General features: G+C 38.0%; 2 protein-coding genes across 2 annotated transcripts in view; both read left to right on the plus strand.

The window, feature by feature from the left end:
• Positions 1–318: 318 nt before the first annotated feature.
• On the plus strand, positions 319–21,697 carry map1sa (microtubule-associated protein 1Sa). Its single transcript, XM_016232024.1, has 7 exons — positions 319–480; positions 4,173–4,274; positions 14,640–14,722; positions 15,729–15,869; positions 15,996–19,212; positions 20,034–20,248; positions 20,461–21,697. The coding sequence occupies exons 1-7, from the start codon at positions 333–335 to the stop codon at positions 20,614–20,616; spliced, it is 4,062 nt and encodes a 1,353-aa protein (XP_016087510.1). The 5' UTR covers positions 319–332; the 3' UTR covers positions 20,617–21,697.
• Positions 21,698–23,333: 1,636 nt separating this feature from the next.
• Positions 23,334–27,346, plus strand: part of LOC107550667 (interferon-induced protein 44-like) — a 6,351-nt gene continuing 2,338 nt past the window's right edge. Inside the window, exons 1-6 of the mRNA XM_016232004.1 lie at positions 23,334–23,399; positions 24,444–24,736; positions 24,823–24,877; positions 24,967–25,165; positions 25,327–25,485; positions 26,117–26,288. Coding sequence (XP_016087490.1) covers positions 24,478–24,736; positions 24,823–24,877; positions 24,967–25,165; positions 25,327–25,485; positions 26,117–26,288 — 844 coding nt within the window. The 5' untranslated portion in view covers positions 23,334–23,399; positions 24,444–24,477. The remainder of the gene's footprint in view (positions 23,400–24,443; positions 24,737–24,822; positions 24,878–24,966; positions 25,166–25,326; positions 25,486–26,116; positions 26,289–27,346) is intronic.

Below are 27,346 nucleotides of genomic sequence, written 5' to 3' on the forward strand. Positions count from 1 at the left end.
TTACATTTAATTGTTTTGCACCTACATTTAATATTTGGTTGTTATCACCATGTGTTCGATTAAATTATTATCAATAGATATAATGTATTTGTTCGTATACAGTACCCTATAAATGTATGCGTACCATATTCATTCGCTCTAACTATCATTGCTTAATCTTTTAAAAAATAAATAATATTATTAAGTGTCAAATATGTATGCTGTTGCTCCAATTTTTTTTTCTCACGTCATGTTCTCCGCAAAAGATCCAGAGAGAATCGGTTCGACCGAATCATTAGAGAGAACCGAGTCAAATGAACAATCCGCTCGAGAATCGCTGTAAACTTTGCAACATGGCGGAGGAGCACAGCGGCGAGTTGGCAAGCATGGAAAACTCCAGCCGACCCGGTTTCTGCAGCGACAAGTACTCTTTGCTGGTCATTGTTGGACAGCCCGGTCCGGCCGGATTTGTGGATTTACTGGTGTCAGAGATTGAAAGAGGTAAAGTTTCGTCTCACTGTAGGATGATGAGTGAGCGCTTTGCCCTCGCGCAGCTGACGTCATGAAGAGAATTGTCGCTGGATACAATGTAACAAATTCATCCGAGAATGACGCCAGGCTCTTTTTGTAGCTCATGTTGCTAGAGTTTTATAATAATAATAATAATAATAATTATTATTATTATTATTATGTGTACACATGTTGAAATATAAAGAAAAAGAGCCATAGTTGTCTAGTTTAAAGTGTCTGCTACTAGTTTAGACCTATTTTAACTTTAAGGTCTGTATTGCTTATGACCTAACATAAACGCCTGAGTGATATAGGTGAGTAGATGGCTTGCCGAATTGCCATTGGAAGTCTCTTGAAAGCTGTCACATGGCATGAATGTAACCGAATATCAACTCCAAAGAGTCCCTTTTTGTTCATGTGACCTTGACCTCCTTTTCATTTTGTCAGCTGAGTAGGAACTAAAATGAGATGAATGCCCACAGAGGGCTCACACACTGATATTAACTGTTGAACGGGGCTCTCGGCTTTCAGGCATGGCATAAAACCTGTATAGGGTCTTAAATCAATACGAGGAAGTTTGACTGCTCTTTGCAGAAGGTAGTCAGTGCCAGACAGCAGACTAAATAACAGTGTGAGTCTACCATGTTTACAAAGAGCGATGCTTCCTGTAATCTCTGAGGTGCAAATGATGCTATTGGTTTTTCAGAATCTTTTGTGAGATTCTTGGCCCCTGGATCCCAAAGCACATAGAAAGTCCCCAGCCTGCTCTGCAGAACATAAATAATGCCGCTCATTTACTTCAGCATGGTTAAGCCAACGTGACTTCCCTTTTCAGACGGTCTGCTTGCAATCCTCCAATCTGAACGCACCCTCTTATGAAAGAAAGATAAGCGCATTCATATAGCAGCTGATATGCGTCACTGGCTTGTTTTCTCAGTTGAAAGTCCATGAAAAGCGAAGCAGCTCTTTTGCACAGTTATATATAGCCAATCTTGTGTTTGCAGACTCTCCTTCCTCATTGTGCTGGATGGTTCAAAGTTCATCTTTAAAATGTGTGAGGTACATCTGCCTTGTTGAAAGAAAACTGATTAGACCGGCCTAAGCTGGTCTTCCACCCCTGTTGGCTTTTAGAGGGGGTTTATAGACTTTTTAGTGAGTCAGACTGAGACCAGGCTGGATAGAGATGATTGTGTGTGTGCAGCTGGGATTACTGTGGTTATTGTTCTTTTATCCTCTGCTTTCCTTTGATTTTCGGTCCCTTTATCTGTGGTTTTACACAAGGGCCGTGTGACTGATACACACACATCCTCTTTGGGACTGTTGCCAGTGTTTCCTTCTCTTCCTGGCCAGACGCTGCAGCTTCCACCTCACTAGTCTGACAGGAATACGCTTTCTTCTGTTTTAAATGCTGTCAGCAACTTTAAATAGGAAGGGATTCTTCTGTTGTGAACCGCAGTGTGTTTTTTTTTTTTGTCATTTTGGCCCTTGTTGAGCCCTACTGAAAGTGTGACCACAATTAGTTCGTAAATCACGAAAACTTTCTGCACCACATTCCTTAAAACGCGATCAGCTCCCACACTTCTTTATCCTTCTAAAACACACCAGTCTACAAACTGAAGAGTGCAACGTTTGTTCAACAGGCATGAATGACGACGTGTATTGTGTGGCTTCTTGAGAAGCGCCCTACCGATACGCTAGCAACCACATAGTAACTTGCATATCAACGCGTAGATACCAGGGTTGAAAAAGCTACAAGCTACTTTGTAATTTGAAGTTGTTCAGATGCGGTCACGTTCACCATTGTTTGGCATATTTTCACAGTGAAATCCAGTTATTTCAATAGGAATCCATGCGATTGGGAATTTAGCATTGAGGCCAAAGTATTTACCCGCGCAGGGTTGAGTTGGTCAAACGAATTCACCATGTTGACCAACAGAAAGCTGTTTGGTTTGAAAGTGAGTTTGAGCTGTGCTTTATACATCACTACACTAACGGCAACATACAGTGGACCTTTTTTGAAAAAAGTACTTGTCTACCCAAGTAGCTACTAAGGGTACGTTTACACGACAACAATTGTACTAGAAACGGAAAAGATTTTCCTTTCGTTTTATTAAAAGATTTGTGTACAGATGAGAACATTGTCAAACCGATTCCCGTTCGCATGGATCTGTGAAAACAACTAAAAACGCTGTATTATTCATGCCAGGCCAGTAGGTGGCGATGTCACTTTATAAAGTAACACTATGCGCCTGCACACAAAGCTATCCACCTTTTTCTTGTCGTAAAAATGGGCGCGGCCATTTGTAAATTATATGGGTCTGGCTTCCGGTCTCATCTGCGTCCACTCCTTCCAGCTATTTTTAGCTGAGCAAAACAGTTCGTTTTGCTGCTTGATATTGAAAGTTGGTGTGGCTTATCATATTATTTCAATGTATTATCTTAATTATGAACACACTGGTTTGTAGTGCAAACAGTTTTACCGTTTACTGCACGTTGTTATTCTCCTCGTTATTTACCTATAGCGGCTAATGAACCGGAAGTCTCACCCATAGGCTTACTTCCGCGTTGAAGATAAAGGTGGATAGACCGAACTCAAAATATGCACGGTTCACGGATTTAACAAATTCATGTTTTTATAGTTTACTTGGGGAAGATAATGGTTTAATTTTCAAAAACTCGCACTTTGAAACCCGTTTTCAAAAGTTTGCATTTTCAGGCCCCCAGAACGTCATTGTCGTATAAATGAATGGCTAAAATGAATAAAAAAAATTTTTTGTTTTTACTTGAAAACAGTGTCATGTAAACACCCACTAAAATGTAGCTAAATGCATTAAAGCTAATTTAAATGGCAATATATTTTAAAATATATTGGACTATCAATTGATGTAATATATAATATTAAACAGCTGTATTGACTATTTACTGGCCGATTCACTAAAATAAATTGGACTTCCGAATGCAACATATGAGAGAGACATTCCATAAGACTGTGAAAATATCCTGAGCTTATGTGGTTCACGTGTGTGTTTTGTCACGTTATATCGTTAGTCAGAGGCTTGTTACTCAGCTGCACTATTGGAAAATACAAAGGCTAGGAAAACACAGGCTACTGTCAAAGCATATTGCATACCATCCAGTACTGCTAAATATTTGGTTCAAAATCACAGTTTGGGCAGTACGTGAGGAAAAAATGCATTCATTGCAGTAGTGGGGTTCTTTGTAAGAGAGTCAGTGGTAGAAAGAGGTCAACTTATTTTGGCTCAGGGGAAAAAAAAAGCTTTTTTCCAGTTTGCTATTGAATTGTGTGTAACTTCTCCTGCTCTCTCTCTCTTTTTATTTCTGTCCAGAGAACAAAAACTCAAACCAAGTTTGACTTTGACCTCTTGTTTGGTTATAAAATATGTATTTAAAGAAAAATGCTTCTTGGTCTCATGTTTTCACAAAAACCCTAAAAGGTGCAGTTCACCTACTCTTTACTGCACACACCGCAGAAAAATCTGACCAGCTGGTTTATAAATGCAGTCTGTGCCAGTGTGTCTTGTCCCATGTACCACAGGAGGCTGTTTTTCAGTGAAAGTGCACAATGTCAGTATCTTCAGAGGACAGTGAACATGGTCTATGAATAATTGAGCTTTTGCTTGTGTTGACTGCAGTCTGACTGGGCCGGTTTCATTTTTGTGTAGGTATTCGCTCCTGGAACATCGACTTGACTGCCTGCAATATAGATGAACAGCTGAAACTGTTTATTTCAAGACACTCTGCTTTCTTCTCTGAAGACCTCAAAGGTAAGAATCAAACAATCTATGAACTATTTGCCCTGGTCTGTTTTTTTGTATTTTCTATTTGGAGGGAGATCTGTGAAATTGTGTGGGATTTATTTAAACATTTAGCCGAGAGTATTATACGGAGCCCCTAAAGGGACATAGTGATGGAAAAGAATTTGAGATAAAATTATAGTCCAATGATTTTGCATTCTCTTGCAAAAGTTTTGTTTCTTTAAGAAATGTTGCGTTCCCTAGCAAAACGTCTGCATTCTTTGTGAGTGAACACAAAGTTTCTTGGGGGAAAGCTAAATTTTCTGCAAGTAAACAAATTTTCTTGGGCGAACTCAAAGGTTTTCAGGGGAATGTGAAAGTTTTGCAAATGAATGTAAAGTTTTTCTTGGAACGCAAACGTTTTGCAAGTGAATGCAAAGTTTCTTGGGGAACACAAAAGCTTTGCAAGTGAACGAAATGTTTCTTGGGGGAGAATGCAAAGTTTTTAGGGGAATGCAAAAGTTTTGCAAGTGAAAATATCTTGGGGAAACAAATGTTTTTGTGAGGAATTGCAAAGTTTTTCTTGGAATGTAAAAGTTTTTGTGAGAGATCGCAATGTTTTTGCAAGTGAACGTAAAGTTTTTTGGGGAGATCGCAATGTTTTTGCAAGTGAACGTAAAGTGGTTGTGAGAGATCGTAAAGTTTTTTGGGGGAACAAACTTTTTGCAAGTGAATGTAAAAGTGTTTGCAAGTGAACGCAAAGTGTTTGCAAGTGAACGTAAAGGTTTTTTTGGGTGGAACACAAAGTTTTTCAGGGAAATGCAAAAGTTTTGTGAGCGAACGCTAAAGTTTTGCAAGAGTGATGTATAAAAAAAAATTATGTAAATATAATTTTAATGTAATTGTTCCTCTCACATTTTTCCATCGTTATGTCCTCTTAGGGCCTCTGTAGTACTTTACTCTTGTTAGTTGCTGAAAACACGAGTCAAGGAGTTAATAAAGTTTGTAAAGAGTGAAAATCATCAGTGGAGTTCCATGCACAGACTGTATGCTGGCCTGAAACTTTTTATCATGAATCAGCACAAAATGGGAAAACAAACATGTCCTTCATGCACAAAGGAAAAGTCCCTTCGGGTCAGGCTGCAGACTGGAGTGGGGCAGAAAAGACCAACAGCTGAAATTTTCCAGGCCTAAATCATCTTTACCACTTTATATTAAACATGTGTTGTCCAAAGGAATCATTGGAACCCTGCTAATCTGTCTTGTATGCTCTTCTTTGTCCCTGAATCATTTATCTCAAAGGCACAGTGATGCTTTTAAGCTGAGTGTGGGTGATCATTGGCTGGGCTGATTCTTCTCTGATTTCAGCAATGGAGACACCATTGAAATCTATATTCTTACTTATAAATATATATAAAAATCCTCTGTCCTGTAGAATTTCAGCACTGGATTAATAGACCCTGTCATGACTAGTTAATTATCCTGTGTTAGTGAAGTGTGGTTAACACAAACTAAACAGCTAGTTTGCAGTTCACCTGTCACCTGCATGTCAAATTTGTCAGCTTTGCTGAAGTAAGACAGGATAGACAGTATTTGTCTTGTAAGCATGCTAATACAATGAGGGTTAAATCAGCAGGGTTTTTTTTAGCAACCAGCTGCCACCATCCTGGCTGTGAGTAATTAACTGCTGATTATTATTTCAAAGTGGGTCTGTACTGGCTAGATTCTTTGTTGAGGTGGTTAGAGCACATCATGTTTTCTTTGACATATTGCTAATAATATCACTTCAGATCAATCTTGAAGGTTTGGAGTGGCAGTGTGATAGTTTATATTGCATAATGCGAGAGATATATACTGAACAAAATTATAAATGCAACACTTTTGTTTTTGCCCCCATTTGTCAAGAGCTGAACTCAAAGATCTTATCTTTTTCTATGTACACAAAAGGCCTATTTCTCTCGTCGTCCTCATCGGGGCCTCGACCTGACTGCAGTTTGTCGTCGTTACTGACTTGAGTGGGCAAATGCACTCTCAAAAAAAAACCCCATTCGATGGTGTCTGGCACTTCGGAGAGGTGTTCTCTTCACGGATGAATCCCGGTTTTCTCTGTACAGGGCAGATGGCAGACAGCCTAAGGCACACCTGTGCAATAATCATGCTGTCTAATCAGCATCTTGATATGCCACACCTGTGAGGTGGATGGATTATCTCGGCAAAGGAGAAGTGCTCACTAACACAGCTTTAGACAGATTTGTGAACAATATTTGAGAGAAATAGGCCTTTTGTATACATAGAAAAAGTCTTATCTTATTGCGTTCAACTCATGAAAAATGGGGGCAAAAACAAAAGCGTTGCGTTTATAATTTTGTTCAGTGTATGTAAACCGCTAGAGATTTTGCTTTACTCTTTTATTTCACAGTAGATGGCCAATATCCACATGGCTGCTTTTGTTTTTTAGCATCATTTAAGTTTTTTTTGTTTTTTTTTGTACTTTTTCATGTAATAGTTATATATTTTTTTCAGCTTTGTTTTAACAAATTAAAATTTGTAATGGTTTGTTTTAGTTTGTTCAGTGTATGTAAACCGCTAGAGATTTTGCTTTACTCTTTTATTTCACAGTAGATGGCCAATATCCACATGGCTGCTTTTGTTTTTTAGCATCATTTAAGTTTTTTTTGGTTTTTTTTGTACTTTTTCATGTAATAGTTATATATTTTTTTCAGCTTTGTTTTAACAAATTAAAATTTGTAATGGTTTGTTTTAGTTAATAATAATAATAATAACACTGCTGCACAAGCAGAATTAGTAAAAAATATTGCTGCAAAATGTTGCAAATATAATCAGTGTTTGTGTTTCTGCTATTTCACTACAACGTTGTAAGCTGTCTATTCAATTTGGAGACTAAATTTAGTTTTACTTTTTTTTTTTTGGTTCACAGTCTGAATTAAATGAAGACCCAAATAAAGGCAAGAAGTCATGTTTTTCTGTAAAATTGTTCTTTTGGCTGACCAGTGAAGCCTGATTCAGAACAAATTAATTTGAATTGAAAGCATTATTTGTTTTCAAAAGACTTTCAAGCTCAAGAATTACTGGATTTAATCATTCTGATGATTCTTTCATGAAGTGAACTCGCTTTGTTCATATGACAAAATGTAGTTCAAGGTAAAGATATTTTAGGAACACTTTACAATAAGGTTCACTTTGTTGATGTTAGTTAATGCATAAGGTACTGCAAACTATTTTAGAAGCGTTTATTAATCTAAATGTATGTTAATTTATAAATATAGTGTTCATTAATGCATTCATAATACAGTACAGTGCGTTAGCTAATGTTAATGTATCATTTAAAATCATGGAAAAAATTTATTAATTTAGAACATGCAGAAAATAACATTAAACCAAGATTAATAATATAGTTCATGATAACTAATGTTAATTTAACCTTTTTGTTACCGATATTTTAATTACAAATAGTAGGAAAAAAGTAGTTAACCACGTTTCATTCATTTTTTTTATATTGTATATGTATATTACTATTTACTAAGTGTGCATTTAATTCACTGGTTTATCCATAAATAGGCATTACAGAATGGTACTGAATATAATTCCAGCAAAAACAACCATAGTATGATAAACTTTGATGTAAAATAAGACTAAGATAAGATGAGTTCATATCTCCTACCCTGTAATAGTGCATGTGAAAGAGTCTCCCTGATCTGAACCTCCCCTCGGGCTCAAACCGTTCTCTTCATGAGGAGTCCACTCAAAGACCCGTCTGTGCCTGTAAATGTCTCTGTGCCCAGGACAACACTGCTGCACTCATTTTTCTGTGTGTTGTTTAAGAATTAATATTTGTGTGCTTTTTCAATCACAGGGAGCTCAAGCTTTCAGTGTTTTGATTTGCCGTGTAAAAAGAAGGCACTGTGTTGAAGCAGCAGGATCAGTATGATTGGGAAAACGTTCCAAAAGCTATCAGCCTTGCACACATAGGGAAACATGGAAATCAGTCATAAAATTTACATCCATTTACATTTATACATGCACATTTCACTGCAGATTGTATTCTGTATGTAACTGTGTATGTGACAAATTTATAATGTAACAGGATGTCATGGATTTTTGAATGAATAAATTAAAAGTAGGGCTGTACGCTTGCGAGTGAAATGGATTAGTTTCTGTGAATATTGAGGTGCTAAAAGTCTATTTCATTTAATTAAAAACTGCTGTCATATACATGAAGAAACTCAATGGTCTTCACGACAACACGTCAAAATAAACGTTTGGTTTAACTTGAAGAAATCATGACAAATATATGACTACTTCATAGTAGAATGTACTTTTCAAAGTAATAATAATGCAATTATTAATTCTTTAAAGGAATACCATGCAACTTTTCTTCCATGTTTTAATTTTAACAGTAAACCTCTGTTGTCCAACACTTTGTTAAATAATAAAAGGAATTGTAAATTTTTCAGTTGGTTACGTTTTAAAAGATTAGTTAAATTGTTCATGTTTTAGGTCTTCTTTTTGTTTAGTTTTTTTTGCCGCCATCTTCAATAATAAAGTAAAAGGGCCCTATTATTTTATAAATAAATAAAAATAAATAAATAGACATGCATTTTCAATTATTATTAATCATTGAAAAAAAAAAAAGAAGAACTTGAAAATATAAAAAAAAAATTCAAAGGGCCCTTGAATACCCATCACAACCCGAGTCTAGTCTTTACCGCATCACTGTCCTCCAGCCTGTGCCTGTCTTTAACCCCATCTGTCTTGCTACCTGTGCATCCCTGTACACATCTGTTGCTCCGTGTTTTCATGTAGGCTTGGTTCCCGCTGAATGTGACCGGTATAGTGACCCAGTCATTTCCAGGCACTCATGCTGACTAATCCTGACTAATCTTTGGGCAGCTGTTCAGGAATGTCAGGGGCAGATCGCTCTGATCACACTGATGCAGTCCATTTGACAGATGATGGAGTCTTTGTACGTTTTGGAAGTAGTGGGCTTTTTTGACCAAGGCCAAAGATGCTAAATGGATCCACCTTAAACTAAAGAAAAGATCCATCTCTATTGCAGCACATCTGAAACAGCCTTTAAGTGAAATCTTGGAGACATACGTGTTGTATCTGGGCAGGAAAGGCTACCAGTTTGAAAAGGTTGCCATTAGGGCTGCACGATAATTCAAAATGGAATCGAAATCGCAATTCGACAGAAGCTGCGATTGTCATGCGTATCTTTCAGTGAAGCACGGTTCTGTGATCAGCAGTAAATCTCCATCCAAAGGCCAGAGGGCGCTCTCGTGCTGAAACTCCAAATACGCCTCGCAGAAGAAACCCAGAAAATGTCTATCACTGCAGCTGAATAAACAGAAGATTCAACTGCTTTCATTGATTCAACGTGACACACGACTACGGCAATATATGGTTTATCTGAGTTCTTATTATTATAATTTTCATTCAAATAAAGTATATTTATAATGCAATAACTTTATCACTGCTTAAATACTATGAAATATGTTGCGTGCCTTATTCTGTGTAAGAAGCCACATCATCTCACAGAAGGATTTATTTCAAACACTCGACTGACGTTATGAAGTGAGTTTGGAGTAAAAATATGTTATTAAATGTGGTATTTTCACATGCTTTCAGATGGAGCAGCATTTACTTCACAGAGCCGTAGTTCACTGAGAAGCTATGCAAACAGCTGTCATTATCGCAAACGATTTATTCGATTTCATAATCGCGCAATAAAATCGTCTGCTATTTTTTTTTGCGTAACTTGTCAGTGAACTACGGCTCTGTGTAGTAAATGCTGCTCCATCTGAAAGCACGTGATGATGATTTCCTGCTGATTACAGAACCGGCTTTAATAACAAAATGCGCATGACAATCGCATTCGACTAATCGTGCAGCCCTAGTTGCCATTATTGTTGAAATTCTATTTGGTGTAGTTTGACAACTCTACATTCAGGGCCTTGTGGAAAATCTGACAAATAAAAATGGAATTAATTGTGGAATGTAGAATTTCACTGATTTTTGAAATTCATTTGAAATGAGATGCTTATTTATCCTGTCAAATACACACAAACTCACTGGGCTTCACTCATTTTTCTGCAAAAAAAAGTTAAATTCAATAACAATAAAAATAATAGTAATATTTTAAATAACAATTTAAATTAGCCATGTATTTTAGGTGAAATTAATGTAATTAATTCACTTAATTTGACAAATTTTTGACAACAAGTCATCCATAAAACGTATTTCTTGTGTCTTTATTTATTTTTTGCAAATTGGTTTGTTTGGACAGTCAATTAAGAAACTATTAAGTGAGATGTTTTTCAAACGGCAGTGCTGCTCTGTATGTGGCATTTCATCGTTTTTGTATGTTGTTGAGTTTATATTTGCTACATTTTTTTTTCTTTGAAAAATAGCTGTTTCTTAGTATGTTGATTCAATGTGTAGTTTTAGTTGTATTGATTTATATGTGACCCTGGAGCACAAAAGCAGTCTTAAGTCACTGGGGTATATTTGTAGCAATAGCCAACAATACATTGCTTGGGTAGGGCTATCGCGATAACCGCAATATCGCGCTATTGACGAGCAAACCGCAGAGGAATGCAAGAACCGCAGAAACCGCGATTTTTCCGTGTTGTATTTTTTCGTAAGGTTATGCCCTTCTCGTTTTACACTTCATGCATGTGGACTGAATATTAAACAAGTTAGTAATGATAACATAATGTGTACCATGCTGATTTGTACAGAGGCTTCTTAGATTTGCACTTAACAAGCCTAAACAGACAGTGAATGAGAGAGAGATCGACTGAGCGCGTGCGATTACTTGCGTCTGTCCTCCAGGCAGAGTCATATATATTTGTGAAAATAGGTTGTCATGCTCAAGGAAAGCGAAATCTCTGTCTTAGCATCGACGCATAGCTGGTCAGCGGAGCCTTTTAAAGTGGCGCTCAAAGTTAAAATGATTTCAACAGCGTGCTTCATTACGTCTCTTTGAATGAATGAATCAGCGTTTTTGAACGTGTAGTTGAATGACAATCCCTTTCCACCACCTTGTGGTGCAACACTGTAACTGCACTGACTGACAGCCGTCTAGAAGGCGCACAGGAGGAAATATCATTAGAAAGTCTCTTGTCCAGTCAGATTAGAAAATCAGATTACAACAAGGCTAACTGTTATACATATAGGCTAACGATAGCCTAACGAGCTTATTGTCAGGTTTATGGTCTGTTAAGTGGATCGTTATTTTGTCATTCTCTTCTGTTCACTTCCTGTTTCAACGTTATTTAGTTTCCGTTTCATTGTCTTCTGAATATGACCTCGTTAGTTATATCGTAACACACACACGAATTATATATATATATATATTTATGGCGGTAAAACCGCATACTCAAAATTGAGCCACTCAAAATTACCGCAAGGGAAATTCCCTCACCGCGACAGCCCTATGTATGGGTCAAAATTATTGATTTTCCTTTTATGCCAAAAATTATTAGGATATTAAGTAAAGATCATGTTCCATGAAGATATTTTGTAAATTTCCTACCGTAAATATATCAAAGCTTAATTTTTGATTAGTAATATGCATTGCTAAGAACTTAATTTGAACAACTTTAAAGATGATTTTCTCAATATTTAGATTTTTTTGCACCCTCAGATTCCAGATTTTCAAATAGTTGTATCTCAGCCAAATATTGTTCTATCCATGACTGGTTTTGTGGTCCGGGGTCACATGTTTAAGTTTAGTGCTGTCACACTGATTGAGATCTGCCTTTGTGCAAGAAAGAAGCAACAATTCTAAGAATTCTAAGAAAAAAAAACATTAACGTCCCTCTTAATATAGTTGCAGCGTAGTTAGCTCTTTTGTTAGTAACCCATAGTTTTAGTTTAACTACTGCCAAGCTACAGTTTCAGCTGAATATCCCAGCGCTTCACAGAGGAGGCTGTGATCTGTTTTTCAGAGCAGCTGGTCCCAGCAGAATGTCCTGAACGCAGCAGATAGATCAGATTAAACCCCTCACCCCTATTTACACAAATGACAGAGAACAGGACCAACAGGGTGCGTGTTTGTACAAGAGCCTGTAATACATTTGACAGTGTCCCATACACAACATGAATAGCTCTCCGATATGTCCATATGTTTCTGTAATGGCTCTCATGTATCTGTTCTGAAGAGCTGTTGCCATTCCTGATGTGATGGTCTGTGCTGCAGTGGTTTGTAATGGGTTGCAAAGGAAGGGCTGCCACACACACAACTACTGCTCAATAAGCTCAGATTCAGAGGCATGCTGAGGGCGCTGAGCAAAGCTTCACTGGAGTGGTATTATGCTGGTGGTACACAACAACAGTGCTGAGACTCGATTTCTGCAGGTTCTGTTTTCATGGCATCGATTTCTAGCTGAATTATGGATTTGTTTTGGCACTGTGCACCAGCAGTATCTTTGAATAACTTTGAAATTGAGAAAGTTTCTGAAATTCAAACTTTGAGCCTAGAAGGATTCATGGAATGAATATGTTTTAAGAATAGAAGTAATGTGCTTAAGAATATGTTTTCATATTGAAACAATATTTTATTATTGGAGCTTTCAAACATGAACTATTTTAAGTATTTCTAATGGTAACACTTTAGGGAGCAATTCTCACTATTAACTAGTTGCTTATTAGCATGCATATTACTAGAATAGTGGCTGTTTATTAATACTTATAAAGCACATATAAATGTCTTATTCTGTATGACCATATTCTAGATCCCTTAATCCTACCCCATACCTAAACTTAGTTTAGCCTTACTATTCATAAATGGCAAATTAGGAGTTTGAGACAAAAGTCGTAGTTAATAGCGACTAGTCCCTAACTAGTAATTGGTCCCTAAACTAAAGTGTGACGATTATGATATATTAAAAATGATCAGCTGGTGCGACTAAATTTGGTTGGAAGGTCCTCTAGGGTTACTACAAAAAGTTAAAATTAAGTTTAAAAAAATGCATTAAGGAATAGAATAATTTAGTAAAGACAATTTTTTTTAATGAGTTTAAAACTTGTGTGCTATGTTCTTAGAAATGTATTCATGTTGGTTTCATAGGATTTTGATAAACTTTTATACCATTTTCAAGCAGTTTAAATTTAATGAATGTAATTTTAATGTCAATCAAATGTAATGTGTTGTTGCCATCAAATAAAAAGTAATAACATATTTTCTTTACATTTTAACTACATATCAGTGTACACATCTTAAACAACACTTGTTTTTCAGGATTTACATTTTAAAAATTGATAGTCATATATTTCTTAGTTTGTGGAGAGTTTCTCCACCTGACATTTTACCACCTGAAATCTTGCCTTTTCATGGAAAATTGATCAAAATATTTCACATTTTAGAAGACCTAATGACTGTGGTACTCACTATGATATAATTCCTGTATTGTTTTGTGTTTCTTTGAATCCTAAAATAGTTAGTATCATTAGTATAAAAAATATGACTGTTGAATATGACTATTATTATTGCTAGTTGTGTCCTTTAACGTTTAAGTTAAAGGTGCTGCTGCCACATCTCTGTACAGCTTCGCTCTCATATGCTAGTCTCTGGCCCTACATATTGTTTCTCAACTTCTCTGTGACTACTAGAGACTGTAAAGATGTTGTCATAGCACTGCGTCTGCATACAGGAAGGAAAGCGACGCTTCCTACCATGTGTTTTCAACTAGTCATGGTGCAGAGAAGAGGCTAGAATTACCATCAGCTCACGTTTGCTCATTGTTTGTGGAAAAGACAGGAACATGTCATGCAGCCAGTCTTAAACATCCGTTTTGTGACCTCTTCAACATCCCGTACTTCCTAATCCACTGCATCAAAATGATATTGTTTTCATAATTGAGGAAGTAGAATAAAGCCTTTCGATTCGAGCAATAAACCCACATGGTGCAGCATGCTGCGATTTATATAGGCCTATGCTGCTGATGTGGCGGTCTTTACACCATTCGGGCCATTGTCCTGGTGCATAATACAGTGATGGGGCATTTTTAACTCCATGTTCTACAGTATGCTGTGCTGTAATCCAGTAAATGGCACAGAACTTCCCAGCAAGCATCATTGTGACCACAAACGCTGTCCTTGCTGCATGTGTATGTTGCATTTCTATGTTTGCATCCAAAAACTTTTGTTTCATTTGTTGCATTTTGCATCTTTCATTGAAAGGCACATTAGAAAGAAAGCATGAAAAATTAAATGTGGGGGGAAGAGGAAGTGTTGCCTGTTTGGCTGCCATGTTTGTTACTGTTCTCTAGCCACTGTGTGTAGCTTTTACATACTAAAATTTTAAATAATATCTGTTTATGGTCACACACAAACTTTTTAAAAGACCACACTCTTTGTCCCTATCCACAGGCCAGAAGACCCTGCAGCACAGCGGGGATGTGCTTGAGACCCAAGTGATAGTCAACCCATCTCATGATTTGGTTTGTTCAGAGGTGAGTGTTGAAGTGCTTTGTGTAGTTTGCAATACATTAATATCAACACACATGCACTTAGTATAATTGGTTTGTAGCTGGAATTTAAGTATAGTCGGCAATACAAAATTAAGCAACATTGTGTTAGTGATTTTTTTTTTAATTGGGCTTTTATATTTCTCAAATAAGACATCATTAAGGTGTGGTCACATTAGCGAAATTGCAGCGACATTTAATGTGCAAAAAGCCCATTGTCAATAGCATTGAGTTAAGAAATCTGTATGATTAACTTTTTCATCCTCACACAAAACGACTGGATTTTGCCCGTGAAATTTCACAGAGCAACGGTAAATGTTACTGCACCTTTAGACTAGTTTTGCAAATTGGAAGACTAGGAAGGATTCACAAATATGATAGTTTTATGTTAAGAAATCAAGCCATATCAGAGCAGATATACAGTATATTGAATATAATTTAAATACTAGTAAACTCTTTATTAAAAAAATTATCTATGCTTTCACATTTTCTAATGTCTCTCCCAGTTCTAGCTTGCACTATTCTAGACAATGTTTGAAAGTTTGTATTGCTTAGCTTTTCTTGTGTTGTACCCAACCCTAAATCAAAGTCGAATTCACATTTGCTTTTATGATGTAAATTAAATATTGGTTTTGCTGTACGATTACAAACAACATCCTCAGTTCCTTCACTGTTCTCTGTCCACTGCAGTTCTTCTCTAATAAATGTATGAAAGCTATTTGACTGGTATTTACTCGGCGTTAGACCGTGTAAATACAGGGGAAATGTTGACACATTCCTTGAAGTACCTTGTTCGGTTATATTTGCTCTTGATATTTATTTGCTATCCAGAGCAGCAACCAAGTGTCCTCTTTTAAACGTTCTTAAAATTTTGTACTTAGGGTCTCGATTTGTGGTCTAAATACTGTTTGTACAGTTTATTATGAGCTCTCTAACAAAATTTAAGTGGAACAGTCATTGCACATTTTAATGCTTGTCTTTATTTTCATAGGTTCGTCGGCTCATTTCCGATACGTCTCTTCACAAGCTGCTAATTCTTGCTGGACGATGTGTTGAAGACACTGGAGACCTTGTGTTACAAATAGGGTCTTTTTCATTAAATGACTTTATCCAGATATTTACAGATCAAGAGGTCAGTCAAGCATTTGTCGAACAAGTTGGTTATTTTGTAATTTTACTCTTTTAATAGTCAGAAACAATTTACATATTAACTAACTGTAATAAATATTATTATTCAAATTTTTTGTTCTCAAAACAGATTGGAGATCTTCTGACCTCTGCAGACCCTACTCAGAAAGCCAGCCTAACTCTGAGCTGTCCCGAATCTGGGATGTGGAAAAATTCTCAGTTGGAAAAACATAATTTGCAAGATTATATAGAAATTAAAACCAACCCTCCGTTAGTGCTCCCAGAGATGGAGGGCCTTCAGGAGTTTACAGAGTATCTGTCAGAGTCTCTTGAACCTCAGTTGCCTTTTGACTTGCTCAAGGCACCCAGTACAGTTGGCTTCCTAAAACTGTCCCGTCCCTGCTGCTATGTGTTTCCTGGAGGAAGAGGTGACAGTGCCTTCTTTGCTGTGAATGGTTTTAATGTCTTAGTCAATGGGGGGTCTGATTCTCGATCCTGTTTTTGGAAACTGGTGAGACATCTAGACCGAGTTGACTCAGTATTGCTCACCCATGTCGGTGTGGATAATCTACCTGGTATAAACAGCCTACTTCACAGAAAAGTGGCTGAACAACAAGAAGAGGAGTCCGCTGGATCGCAGAGAAATGAAGATTGGCAGAGGAATCTGATATCTCCAGAAATAGGGGTTGTATTTTTCAATGCTTCAGGAAGACTCAAAACATTACAGAGTGACTCCAAGGTCCTTCGAAGTAGTGATCAGGGTTCCCTAACATTACAGCATTTAGAAAGGTTGTCAATTCTTCCAGAACAGCTCAGTCGCTCTGCTGGGCCAGCTGTCGAGCCGGTAATTCTATTCCAGAAGATGGGTGTAGGTCGACTAGATCTTTATGTACTCAATCCAGTCAAAGGTAGCAAAGAACTAGAGGCTTTCTTGCAAACTTGGCCTGCCAGCACTCCGAATATAAAAACCTCAGAAATCCCTCTAGAGTGTATGGTGTCCATATGTGCACTGTTGGTATGGCATCCAGCTAATCCTCGAGAAAAGATCATTCGTGTTCTGTTTCCTGGGTGCACTCCAGAATCCAAGATCTTCGAGGGTTTAGGAAGACTAAAGCATCTAGAGTTCCTCAAACACCCAGAAGTTAGTTTGAAAGATCTTGAGGCATCAAAATGGGATAAACAGCCAAAGCGTGCTGAGAGCAAGGAAAGCCTTAAGAGTATTTCCAAAGAGTCTCGACCTGGTAGTGCCTCACTCAAAGACAAGGTAAGCAAAGTAGATTTGAAAAGGCAAGACACTAAAACAAAGATTAAACCCACTAATGACACCGTTCCAAAAGAAGGGAAAGAGGGTGAGGAAAAAGCGAAGCCAAAAGATGATGTGAAACAAAGAACTTCTAAGCCTGAAAAGCAAGTGGCTAAGAAAGAACCTGCTAAAGATGAAAAAAAGGAAGTTGGGAAGAAAGAGGAAAGGCCACCGACAAGTATTGCAAAGAAAGATGAGAATGTAGAGAAAAAGAAAGAACCCTTGAAAAAAGATCTTGGTGCAAAGCCCAAGAAAGATATTAAACATGATTTGAAAAAGGAGATCAAGAAAGAGGTCAAACCAGAAGACAAAAAAACTACCAAAACTCTTGGCAAGGATGTTAAGAAAGCCACTGGAAATTTGCCAGGCAATGCAGAGGCTAGAAAGACAGTTGGCAAGTATGGCTCACTAAAGAAAGATTTGACGCTCCCTAAAAAGGATCCTTTGACCAAAGGGAAGCCAAAGCAAGACAAAAAGGAGCCTGACAATCTGAAACCCTCAAGTGCAGTCCAGTCAAAGACATCTACACCTGAGGACATTACTGCCCAGTTGGAAAAGTTGGGGATGGAGAATGAACATGGGCCATTGGAGGATGTTGAAGGCAACCATGTGAGCTCAAGAACAGAATGTGCCTCTGAGAACAATGACAAGCAGGTGAATGGCTCTACAACAAATACTGATGAAAGTCCAGAGAAGTTTCGCAGTATGGATGGGGCCCCTGACTCAAACAGTGCTATTGGACTTCCCTCCCCACTTGCTCCAAAGAGTGAGAAAAGTGTTAATTTTGATATCACACCAACAGAGCTTGATGGATGCCTCAAAGACGATGTCTGTACAAGCTCGGATGAAAAAACCCTTGAGTTATTTTCCCCCACAGACTCTGGGAAGAACAGTTCAGGGCATTACCCACAATCCCCTGACAATTCTTCTCAGGTCTCTGGTGAAGATTGCAAGGTAGGTCTCAGGAACTCTGGTCTTGGTTTTGAAGACAGTCAGCAAGTCTGCAAGAACTCGATGGCAGGTTGTTCAAGAAGCAATATAGAAAACAGCTCCATATCATCACAAGATAGACAATCAAGCTTTCTCTCCTCGACTTCTCTTAAAGATACTCTACCCGATGCCTCTCCCAGCATCACTTCCTTTCCTGCGGAAGTTGGCTCTCCACACTCCACTGAAGTAGATGATTCGTTATCGGTTTCCTTCGAACAAGTGCCTGTTTGTCATTCACAGGAAGAGTTGGGCAGCTTGGCATACACTAATGGACATTTAGCAGACCGTGACCCCAAAACAGATATGTCTCATAATAGTCACCACGCATATGATGAATCAGAGAATCACCTCTTTGGACCACAGATTGACATCCTTCCACATGATGTCGATCTATGTCTGGTTTCACCCTGTGAGTTTAAGCATCACAATTCTCCAGAGAACCAACAGGGACTCTCTTCGGAGGTTCCTGCTCCAAGTCCTGACCTCTCTCTGAAGCCCGGTAGACTGACCTACCAGTGCAGTAGTAGCGATCATCAGTCTCTGGAAGGTCAGGAGATGACGTCCTCTGTCAGCGTCTCTCTCATCTCGGTTTCTGATTCTGATGTGCCACCAGCCACTGAAGAGTGTCCCTCCATTACTGAGGACTTGGACTCTGATGAGGACCCTAGTGACATCTTTCCACCACACCATCCTCACGACCATCCTAGCAGTCATTCGTTACACCACAATTCCCAGCATGTCTCTGAAGACCCTCCACCTGCCCCAATGAAAGATTTACCTCCACTGCCACCCCAGCCCGATGCCTGCATGGCTGACCCAGAGGCTGATGGTCAGGGTAGATCTTCCAAGAATGTAACATCAAAGACCAAAAAATCAGCACCTGTGTCCACAAAGACTGCATCTGCAAACATCGTAACACAGGGTGGGAAGACAAAGACTGGTGCTCAGGTGTCTGCCAGTGGAACTATTCGGCCAACATCCAGTCTGGACACCAGACCTGCATCCCGCAATGCTGTTAGCGGATCTAGACCAGTGCCTTCAAAGTCCTCATCCAGTAAGTGCTCATTGTTTCTTCCAGAAATATATTAATTGTACATGTGTTGGGGATCGGTCAGGACATTCGCCTAGTCAATTCGATAGGCTTTTTTTAGTGATGATAAATAAAAAGGACAGGAACTTAAAGGCTAACTGTAGTTTTTGGATTTTTGGTTGCATCTCTAAAGCTATGTTCACTCTGACAGTCCTTATCAGATTATTTGTATATCCACTTGGATTCTGATCTAAATGACTGACTGTCCTCACGGTGAATCGCAACTGTTCAGATTCGATTTGTGTGTCTCGTGACACGGTTTCGTTTAACAGAATATCTGCATTGGATTCAATGGCAATGACGGTGCATTGGTATGCCTACGGTAAAAATATGATTAGATTCCAATCGGATATGCACAAAAATTGGAACTGGACTTGCAATCTGGACAAGACCTAAATTCATGCCCTTAAAAGCGCTACTGCTACAACTATCAGTTGTTACAGCTTAGGTAACACATCAACAACTGCCTTCAGGAATGAATTTCAAGACAATCAATCTGGTCAATGCAAACCAGTGGCCTGAGCTCCGGGAATATATTGTCCATTTGTAACTCTGGTGTTTAATGAATCTTTAGAGTTCTAAACCTTGAATCAAACCAACCAGCTCCACATAAATAGCAGCGTTACATTTCATGAAGTGTGAAAAAACAGAAAAAAACTAAGGCCCAAAGCTTTCCATTTATATAGGAATGAATGAATGTAACAAATATGAAGTATAGAGGGAGGGAGATCAGTAAATGTGCTTTGAAGTCCAAATGTGCATAATGTTTTTGCTTCCCTTTGCAGGTTCTGTCAGTGCAAATTCAAGTTCAGTACCCATCTGTTTGGACTTGGCATATTTGCCCTCTGGCTCAGCAGCTTCCACTGTCGATGCAGAGTTTTTCCGGCGCCTCCGTTCATCCTGCTATATAATTAGTGGGGATGAACCACAAAAGGAAACAGTCATGAGATCTATTCTCAACTCTCTTTTAGAGGGCAAAGCATCCTGGCCAGATGTGCAGGTAAGTAGATGTTTTATTTATACATCACCTTTCCCAATCTCAAGGCGCTTTACAAAAGGAATAGTTCACCCAAAAATGAAAGTTCTGATCAAAGTTTACTCATCCTCATCATGTTAGCTCCCTGCACAGCTTGACAGTCCCACAAAAGACAGACAGTTACTTGACCGTTGTACTGATTAATAGTTGTTTAATCGTTTTCCATTCACCTGCAGGTGACTTTGATCCCCACGTTTGACTCGCTGACTATGCACAGCTGGTACCAGGAGACCCATGAGCGGCAGAGAGATCTAGCGATCACGGTACTTGGGAGCAACAGCACCGTAGCCATGCAGGACGAGACCTTTCCAGCATGCAAAGTGGAGTTTTAAAGACACCTGAAAAATCACACCCCTGCCTGTCACTAGAGCACTTCTGTTCACTCTCACAACGTTGTCTCTCATTTTCTTCACACATTTTATCTTGAGCAGCAGGGTGAAGCATTTCAGATGAATTAATCAGCAATTACTTTTTATCTGTAATGTTAACATCTACTCTAGCTGCTTATTAAAATGTTGTGGATTCTGTGTGAACAGGGTAGACAATGTTGCCTTTTTTTATGGCTATTTTTAGCAGTTTTACATTTGTCCATGTAATTGTATTCATTGCATCTATTTGATTATATAGAATGTTGGAGTTTCATCTGAACAATTTACCATATGTCATGGTCCTACATACACATTTTGCACAGTTTAGATGCCCATTAGAAAACTATGGCAGAATAGAGATAGACATCTGGGTTAACACTTGATATGTTTGTATTCCAGCGTTTCACTGTACAGATCCTGCACTAAATGATGCAGTGTTTTTTTTTCACCTTCAGCATGTTTGTTTTCTTTTAGGGAGGAAATGAAGGCAATTAAAATATTATGTTTTGTTTACCAGAACTGAACCACCTTTACCAGCTAGATAAACACTTCTCTAGTACAGTAATTTGTACCAATTAGATTTTCAGATTAAAACACAGCAGAAAATGTGGTTTCAAAATGTAAGCAAGATCAAATTATTTTAGTGCATCAAACGACTTATGTGAACACTATGTAGCAAAGTAAAGTATTTTTGTGAAGCATATTTGAAAATATATGAAGTGAAACATTTTAATTCTGCATTTATTGAGAGTGGAGAATATTATAGACTTTGCTTTTTTTGGGGGGGGGTAGAGACAACATGTGTACAAAGCTGAATGCCTTATTGTTCTTGCCATAATCGACAAACACTAACGCAGCATGTCATTCATGACACTTAATTTGAGTTATGAATACTTTTTGCTGATTACCTTGCTTTCCTGCTTTTTATTGAATGTCATGTTGACAAGCTCAACCAATGTGTATGTTGCCACAGCAATGGCTGCTATACTTTCTGAGAAATAAAATGTTTAATTGTGATCAGGTGGAGACATTTCCATAAAAAAAACATTTTCTTGTTTGTTTGGACCGTTATAAAACCATTAATGGAACAGTTAAAGCTTTACCTTTTCAAAATTGCACTTTTATTTTATTATATATTTTTTTTCTTTCCTGAGCAGATCAAATTATTTTTCTGAGGTACAAGTACTGTTTCAGAATTGTTTTGTGTAAAATGCTTTAAACTTTGGAGAAACCAGCCAAAAAAGAATAGAAAGTGTGTTAAATTTCACTAACAGGCGTATGTTTCAGTACTGAATTCCAAAATGTAAGTGTATTTTCAAATGTTAAATAAAATTGATAAATTAAGAATGAAAGTACAGTTGCGTGTGTGTGTTTTTTTGTTTGTCTTTCTGCAGTGGTGTAAGGACTCTGAAAACTGCACATTTCAAGGTCTGTGTTAATTTGTATGACACACATGCAACCGTATAAATGTGAATAACAAAAATGAATCATTTGGTTTGAATCTTTTTTTTTTTTACCCAGATAAAGACCTAAGTGAAAAGAGATTCATCAAAGACCAGAAATGTATTTGTGCAAGCTTAGGTTTCAAATTTGGGCAAAACTGAATGAAATTTCATCCTGCAAGCTGGTCAATACTGTTGTGTTGAAATATACAAGTGCATCTCAATAAATAGAATGTCGTGGAAAAGTTCATTTATATCAGTAATTCAACTCAAATTGTGAAACTCGTGTATTAAATAAATTCAATACACACAGACTGAAGTAGTTTAAGCCTTTGGTTCTTTTAATTGTGATGATTTTGGCTCACATTTAACAAAAACCCACCAATTCACTATCTCAACAAATTAGAATATGATGACATGCTAATCAACTCAAAACACCTGCAAAGGTTTCCTGAGCCTTCAAAATGGTCTGTCAGTTTGGTTCACTAGGCTACACAATCATGGGGAAGTGGTGTTGGTGTGCTTGACTGGCCAGCAAACTCACCAGACCTGAACCCCATAGAGAATCTATGGGGTATTGTCAAAAGGAATTCTTGCATGAGAAACAAGAGACCAAAAAATGCAGATGAGCTGAAGGCCACTGTCAAAGAAACCTGGGCTACCATACCACCTCAGCAGTGCCACAAACTGATCACCTCCATGCCACGCCGAATTGAGGCAGTAATAAAAGCAAAAGGAGCCCCTACCAAGTATTGAGTACATGTACAGTAAATGAACATACTTTCCAGAAGGCCAACAATTCACAAAAAAAATGTTTTTTTTATTGGTCTTATGAAGTATTCTAATTGGTTGAGATTGGGTTTTTATTAAATGTGAGCCAAAATCATCACAATTAAAAGAACCAAAGACTTAAACTACTTTAGTCTGTGTGCATTGAATTGATTTAATACACAAGTTTCACAATTTGAGTTGAATTACTGAAATAAATGAACTTTTCCATGACATTCTAATTTATTGAGATGCACCTGTATTATTCAGCACCTCTGCATATATAGACAGGCCTAATTTCGCGTAGTGGAATCTTTAGCGAATTTAGTAATACAATAAGTCTTAAAGACATGCTATATTTTTCCTTAGTATTTTATTGTGTTGCTGACTTAGGTTGGCTTTCCCTTTAACAATAATCTATGGCATATGGCAGCCCTCTACTGGCCAGATATCAGACGTACACAACATACAGTACTTTCGTTTTCTCAGTATTGAAACACTTCACTTGGTTGCTCGGCTCTCTTTCACTTCATTGTTGTGAGTATGTTTTAATTTGATTTGCAATGACCTACCTGAGTTACTGTGTTCCTCACAAAAATACCACGGTAAACGTAGTTATAACTCTGGTAATGCACTACTGAACGGTTCTGAAAGTTTAAGAGAGATCTGACATTTAGTCAGTGATTCAAACTAGTCACATCTCGACTCCTTCAAAGACTTTACTGAGGTAAGTTATGTTAATAATAAAAAAGTACAATCTCATTCTGCTTTAATTTGATTGCACTGACCGCACTCGTACATCTCGGAGACGTCTATTTGACGTCTGCATTACATCTGGAAGACCTATTTGTTAGAGTGTTTGTTCACCTGCAATACGTCTATAGGAAGTTTCCTATCAGATGTCAAATAGACGTTTAGAAGATGTCTTTAAGATGTTTATGATTTAGAATGTACTGTATGTAAAACTGACATCTTAGAGACGTCTATCTGATGTTTGTACACAGCAGATGCTTTCCAGATGAAGCGATCTTTAACAGACGTCTTGCAGACGTACGTGTGCTCTCTGGGGACCTACTTATTTTCCTCACAAAACAGTTAAAACTCTTAACTATTATAGATTCTGAGAGTTTCAACTCTCCAAAATGACTTTACCAAGATAATATGCTTTTAATTTAATGTCAGTAGTCAAATCTTATTGTCAAAAGTCTATTTTCCTATAGAGGCTACCAATAAAGAAAAATAAAACAGCTTAATAATTTTAACAGTAACATTTATAAGATAAGTGTAATAACTACCATAGAGCATGTTTTGGTAGTCTTTTATGATTCAGGATGTCACGGCCTCGCCAGGCTGATGTTCAGGCTGATACATTTGATTTATATGCAAAGAAGAATGTGAACCATTTTTTTGGATGGTTGTCAGTGCGTATGTGTGGTTGCTAGGGTGTTCTGTCAAATGGGCTTAATCTCAAGTATGATATTCATTTTCCTATAACTTTTCAATTCCATTCTGTACAGGAAGGTTTATGTGTATACTCACTATATTTTGTACTGTTGTTTGTTATACTGACTTTGATTCCAGGCACATCTGCAGACATTCCCTTCTCTGATCAAGAATGTCAATTTTTGGTACATATTCCATATCCTCGGACACCAAATCCAGCACCACACCTACAATACCCAGTTTTGGTTTAGCAACATCTTCAGGAACCAAATCCACCGCAGCTGCAGTACCCACGTTTGCTTCTTTTGCCACATCTTCAGAAACCAGCAGCACACCTGCAAAAGCCAGTTTTGCTTTAGCCGCATCTTCAGGCACCAAATCTGATCGCAATAAGCCTAAAAAAGTGGCAGTACCGCAATTCTCTCTTGGAGGTATAATATAGAATTATTTAAACAACAACTACTTTAATTAAACAGTCTCACTGCCCACTTCATAACTATTGGTTTTTATACTTTAGCAGAATTTCCACTCTTGCTGGAAAATGAGTGGAGAAATATGAAGTGGAGTGAGGAGTAAGTAGACCCACCACTGTGAAACAGGCTTTTTATAACATCCAGGTATCAGTCGCCTTTCATATTGACTTAAACAACTGTGTGTTTAGAGTGAGAGAGACACTGATGGAGTCTGTCAGGTCATTTAAACCCGCCAGTGAGACTGTTACCGAGGCCAGAGTTCTGCTGATCGGTCCGGTCGGTGCTGGCAAGTCCAGCTTCATCAGCTCTGTCCAGTCCATCTTCTCTGGACGAGTCATCAACAGGGCCATGGTGGGCTCTTCATCCTCCACCAGCTTCACTAAAAAGGTAAACGTGACTAGAACTTGCAGAAGCTTTGTGATCAAGCTAAATCTGAGGTTAACAATCAGCATTTTTGGAAGGTTTCACTGACATTTTGCCTTCATATTTTGAGAGGTTCAAGCTATATTTTGCAGTCTATTTGACTAGTTTTCATTGGTGTTTCTCAGCTTCGCTCTTACAACATCAGAGGAGCAGGAGAGAAAGCGGACGAGCCCACAGCTCTGGTCTTGTGTGACGTGATGGGTGTTGGTGAAGGAGAAAGCACTGGACTCTCTCTTCATGATGCACTGTCTGTCATTAAAGGACACGCCCCAGAGGGACACCAGGTACATTCAAGCTGGATAATAGGACATTCATGCTTTTAAATATACACAAGTGTGATTGGCAGTGACAAAACTTCAAGATTTACAGGATAGCATTAAAAACAATGGTAAAGTTTGAATTATTCTAATTCTATGACGTTGAAGTCTACACCACAACTATAACAATAAGGAATGATATCGTTGCAAACACTTTCAGAAAGATATTTTTTCCAGCTGATCAGAATCCACCAACTTTTATAGAGTTTGAGGATTTAATGATTTCTGACAGACAGTTCACTCTCCTGTGATGTGACCCTGTTCCCCTTACACACACTCTCACACACACACACACACGACGCATTACTCTGTGCTGTGCAAAACTCCGCAGTTGAACAGTCGATAGCAAATACTTAAACTAATAACAAAACATAATTTCATTACACCAAATACACAAAATAATGTTCTTTTTAGCAACATCATATGACCCCTTTAACAAGTTTTTACTGTACTGTAGAACATGACATTCTTTTTATATTAAAATTACAAGTATTTTTACACTGAACTCATCTCATAACATAACTCAATGTTGACAAAGTGTGTAGTTAACAATACAGTTATTACTGTACTCCAGTAAAACATTGCTTTGTCTTTATAGTTTAGTCCTGAGCAGCCGATTGGAGCAGAGACTGTGGGCTTCATAAGGAAACCGAGCACTAATGATAGAGTGCACTGTGTGGTGTTTGTGATAGACGGCTCGAGTGTCGGTTCATGCGCCAAAAGCTTTGGCGCAACCTTCCAGCAGTTAAGAGAGCACATCAGCAACTTAGGTGAGTTGTGTTTGAAGAATGAATCATATGTGCAACATTAGCTTCTAAAGAAACCATTCTCACAGGGGAAACGGGCTCAACAGGACAAAAACGTCACACCAGTGACGATAATTTATAATGATAATGTTTTTAAAACGTTCACAGCACAACTATAACATTAACGACACAGAGAATCAATATGGTTGAAATCACTTTCAGAGCGACTTTTTCCCAACTGATGAACAATAAAAATATTAACAGCCAATCAGAATCCATCCTGTGTTAAAGAGATCAGTTTTTTAAAGTCGGCATGAAACGGAAGTTGCGATTGTATTTTCTTCTCTACTGTGACGTATATCAGAGTGAAACGGCATCTGAAATGAGAGGGCGGGACTTAATTTCGTCCTTCGGGAATTGATTGGATCGTTTGAAGTTGGGGCGTTATGCGCCAAAAGCTTTGGCGCAACCTTCCAGCAGTTAAGAGAGCACATCAGCAACTTAGGTGAGTTGTGTTTGAAGAATGAATCATATGTGCAACATTAGCTTCTAAAGAAACCATTCTCACAGGGGAAACGGGCTCAACAGGACAAAAACGTCACACCAGTGACGATAATTTATAATGATAATGTTTTTAAAACGTTCACAGCACAACTATAACATTAACGACACAGAGAATCAATATGGTTGAAATCACTTTCAGAGCGACTTTTTCCCAACTGATGAACAATAAAAATATTAACAGCCAATCAGAATCCATCCTGTGTTAAAGAGATCAGTTTTTTAAAGTCGGCATGAAACGGAAGTTGCGATTGTATTTTCTTCTCTACTGTGACGTATATCAGAGTGAAACGGCATCTGAAATGAGAGGGCGGGACTTAATTTCGTCCTTCGGGAATTGATTGGATCGTTTGAAGTTGGGGCGTTGCTAACAAAATGGAGGCAGATCTGAATGCCAGTTTGCAGTTAGGGTGGGGGATTTCTCTCCACTGGATTCACTGCCGACACCCAAGCATGAATAAATCTTTTTCCCCCTGTGTTTATCCCAGCGTTTACCCCTCACGTCACTAGCTCCGCCCTTG

The sequence above is a fragment of the Sinocyclocheilus grahami genome, unplaced genomic scaffold (genome assembly GCF_001515645.1).
Source record: "Sinocyclocheilus grahami isolate Dianchi unplaced genomic scaffold, SAMN03320097.WGS_v1.1 scaffold405.1, whole genome shotgun sequence".
NCBI lineage: Eukaryota > Metazoa > Chordata > Actinopteri > Cypriniformes > Cyprinidae > Sinocyclocheilus > Sinocyclocheilus grahami.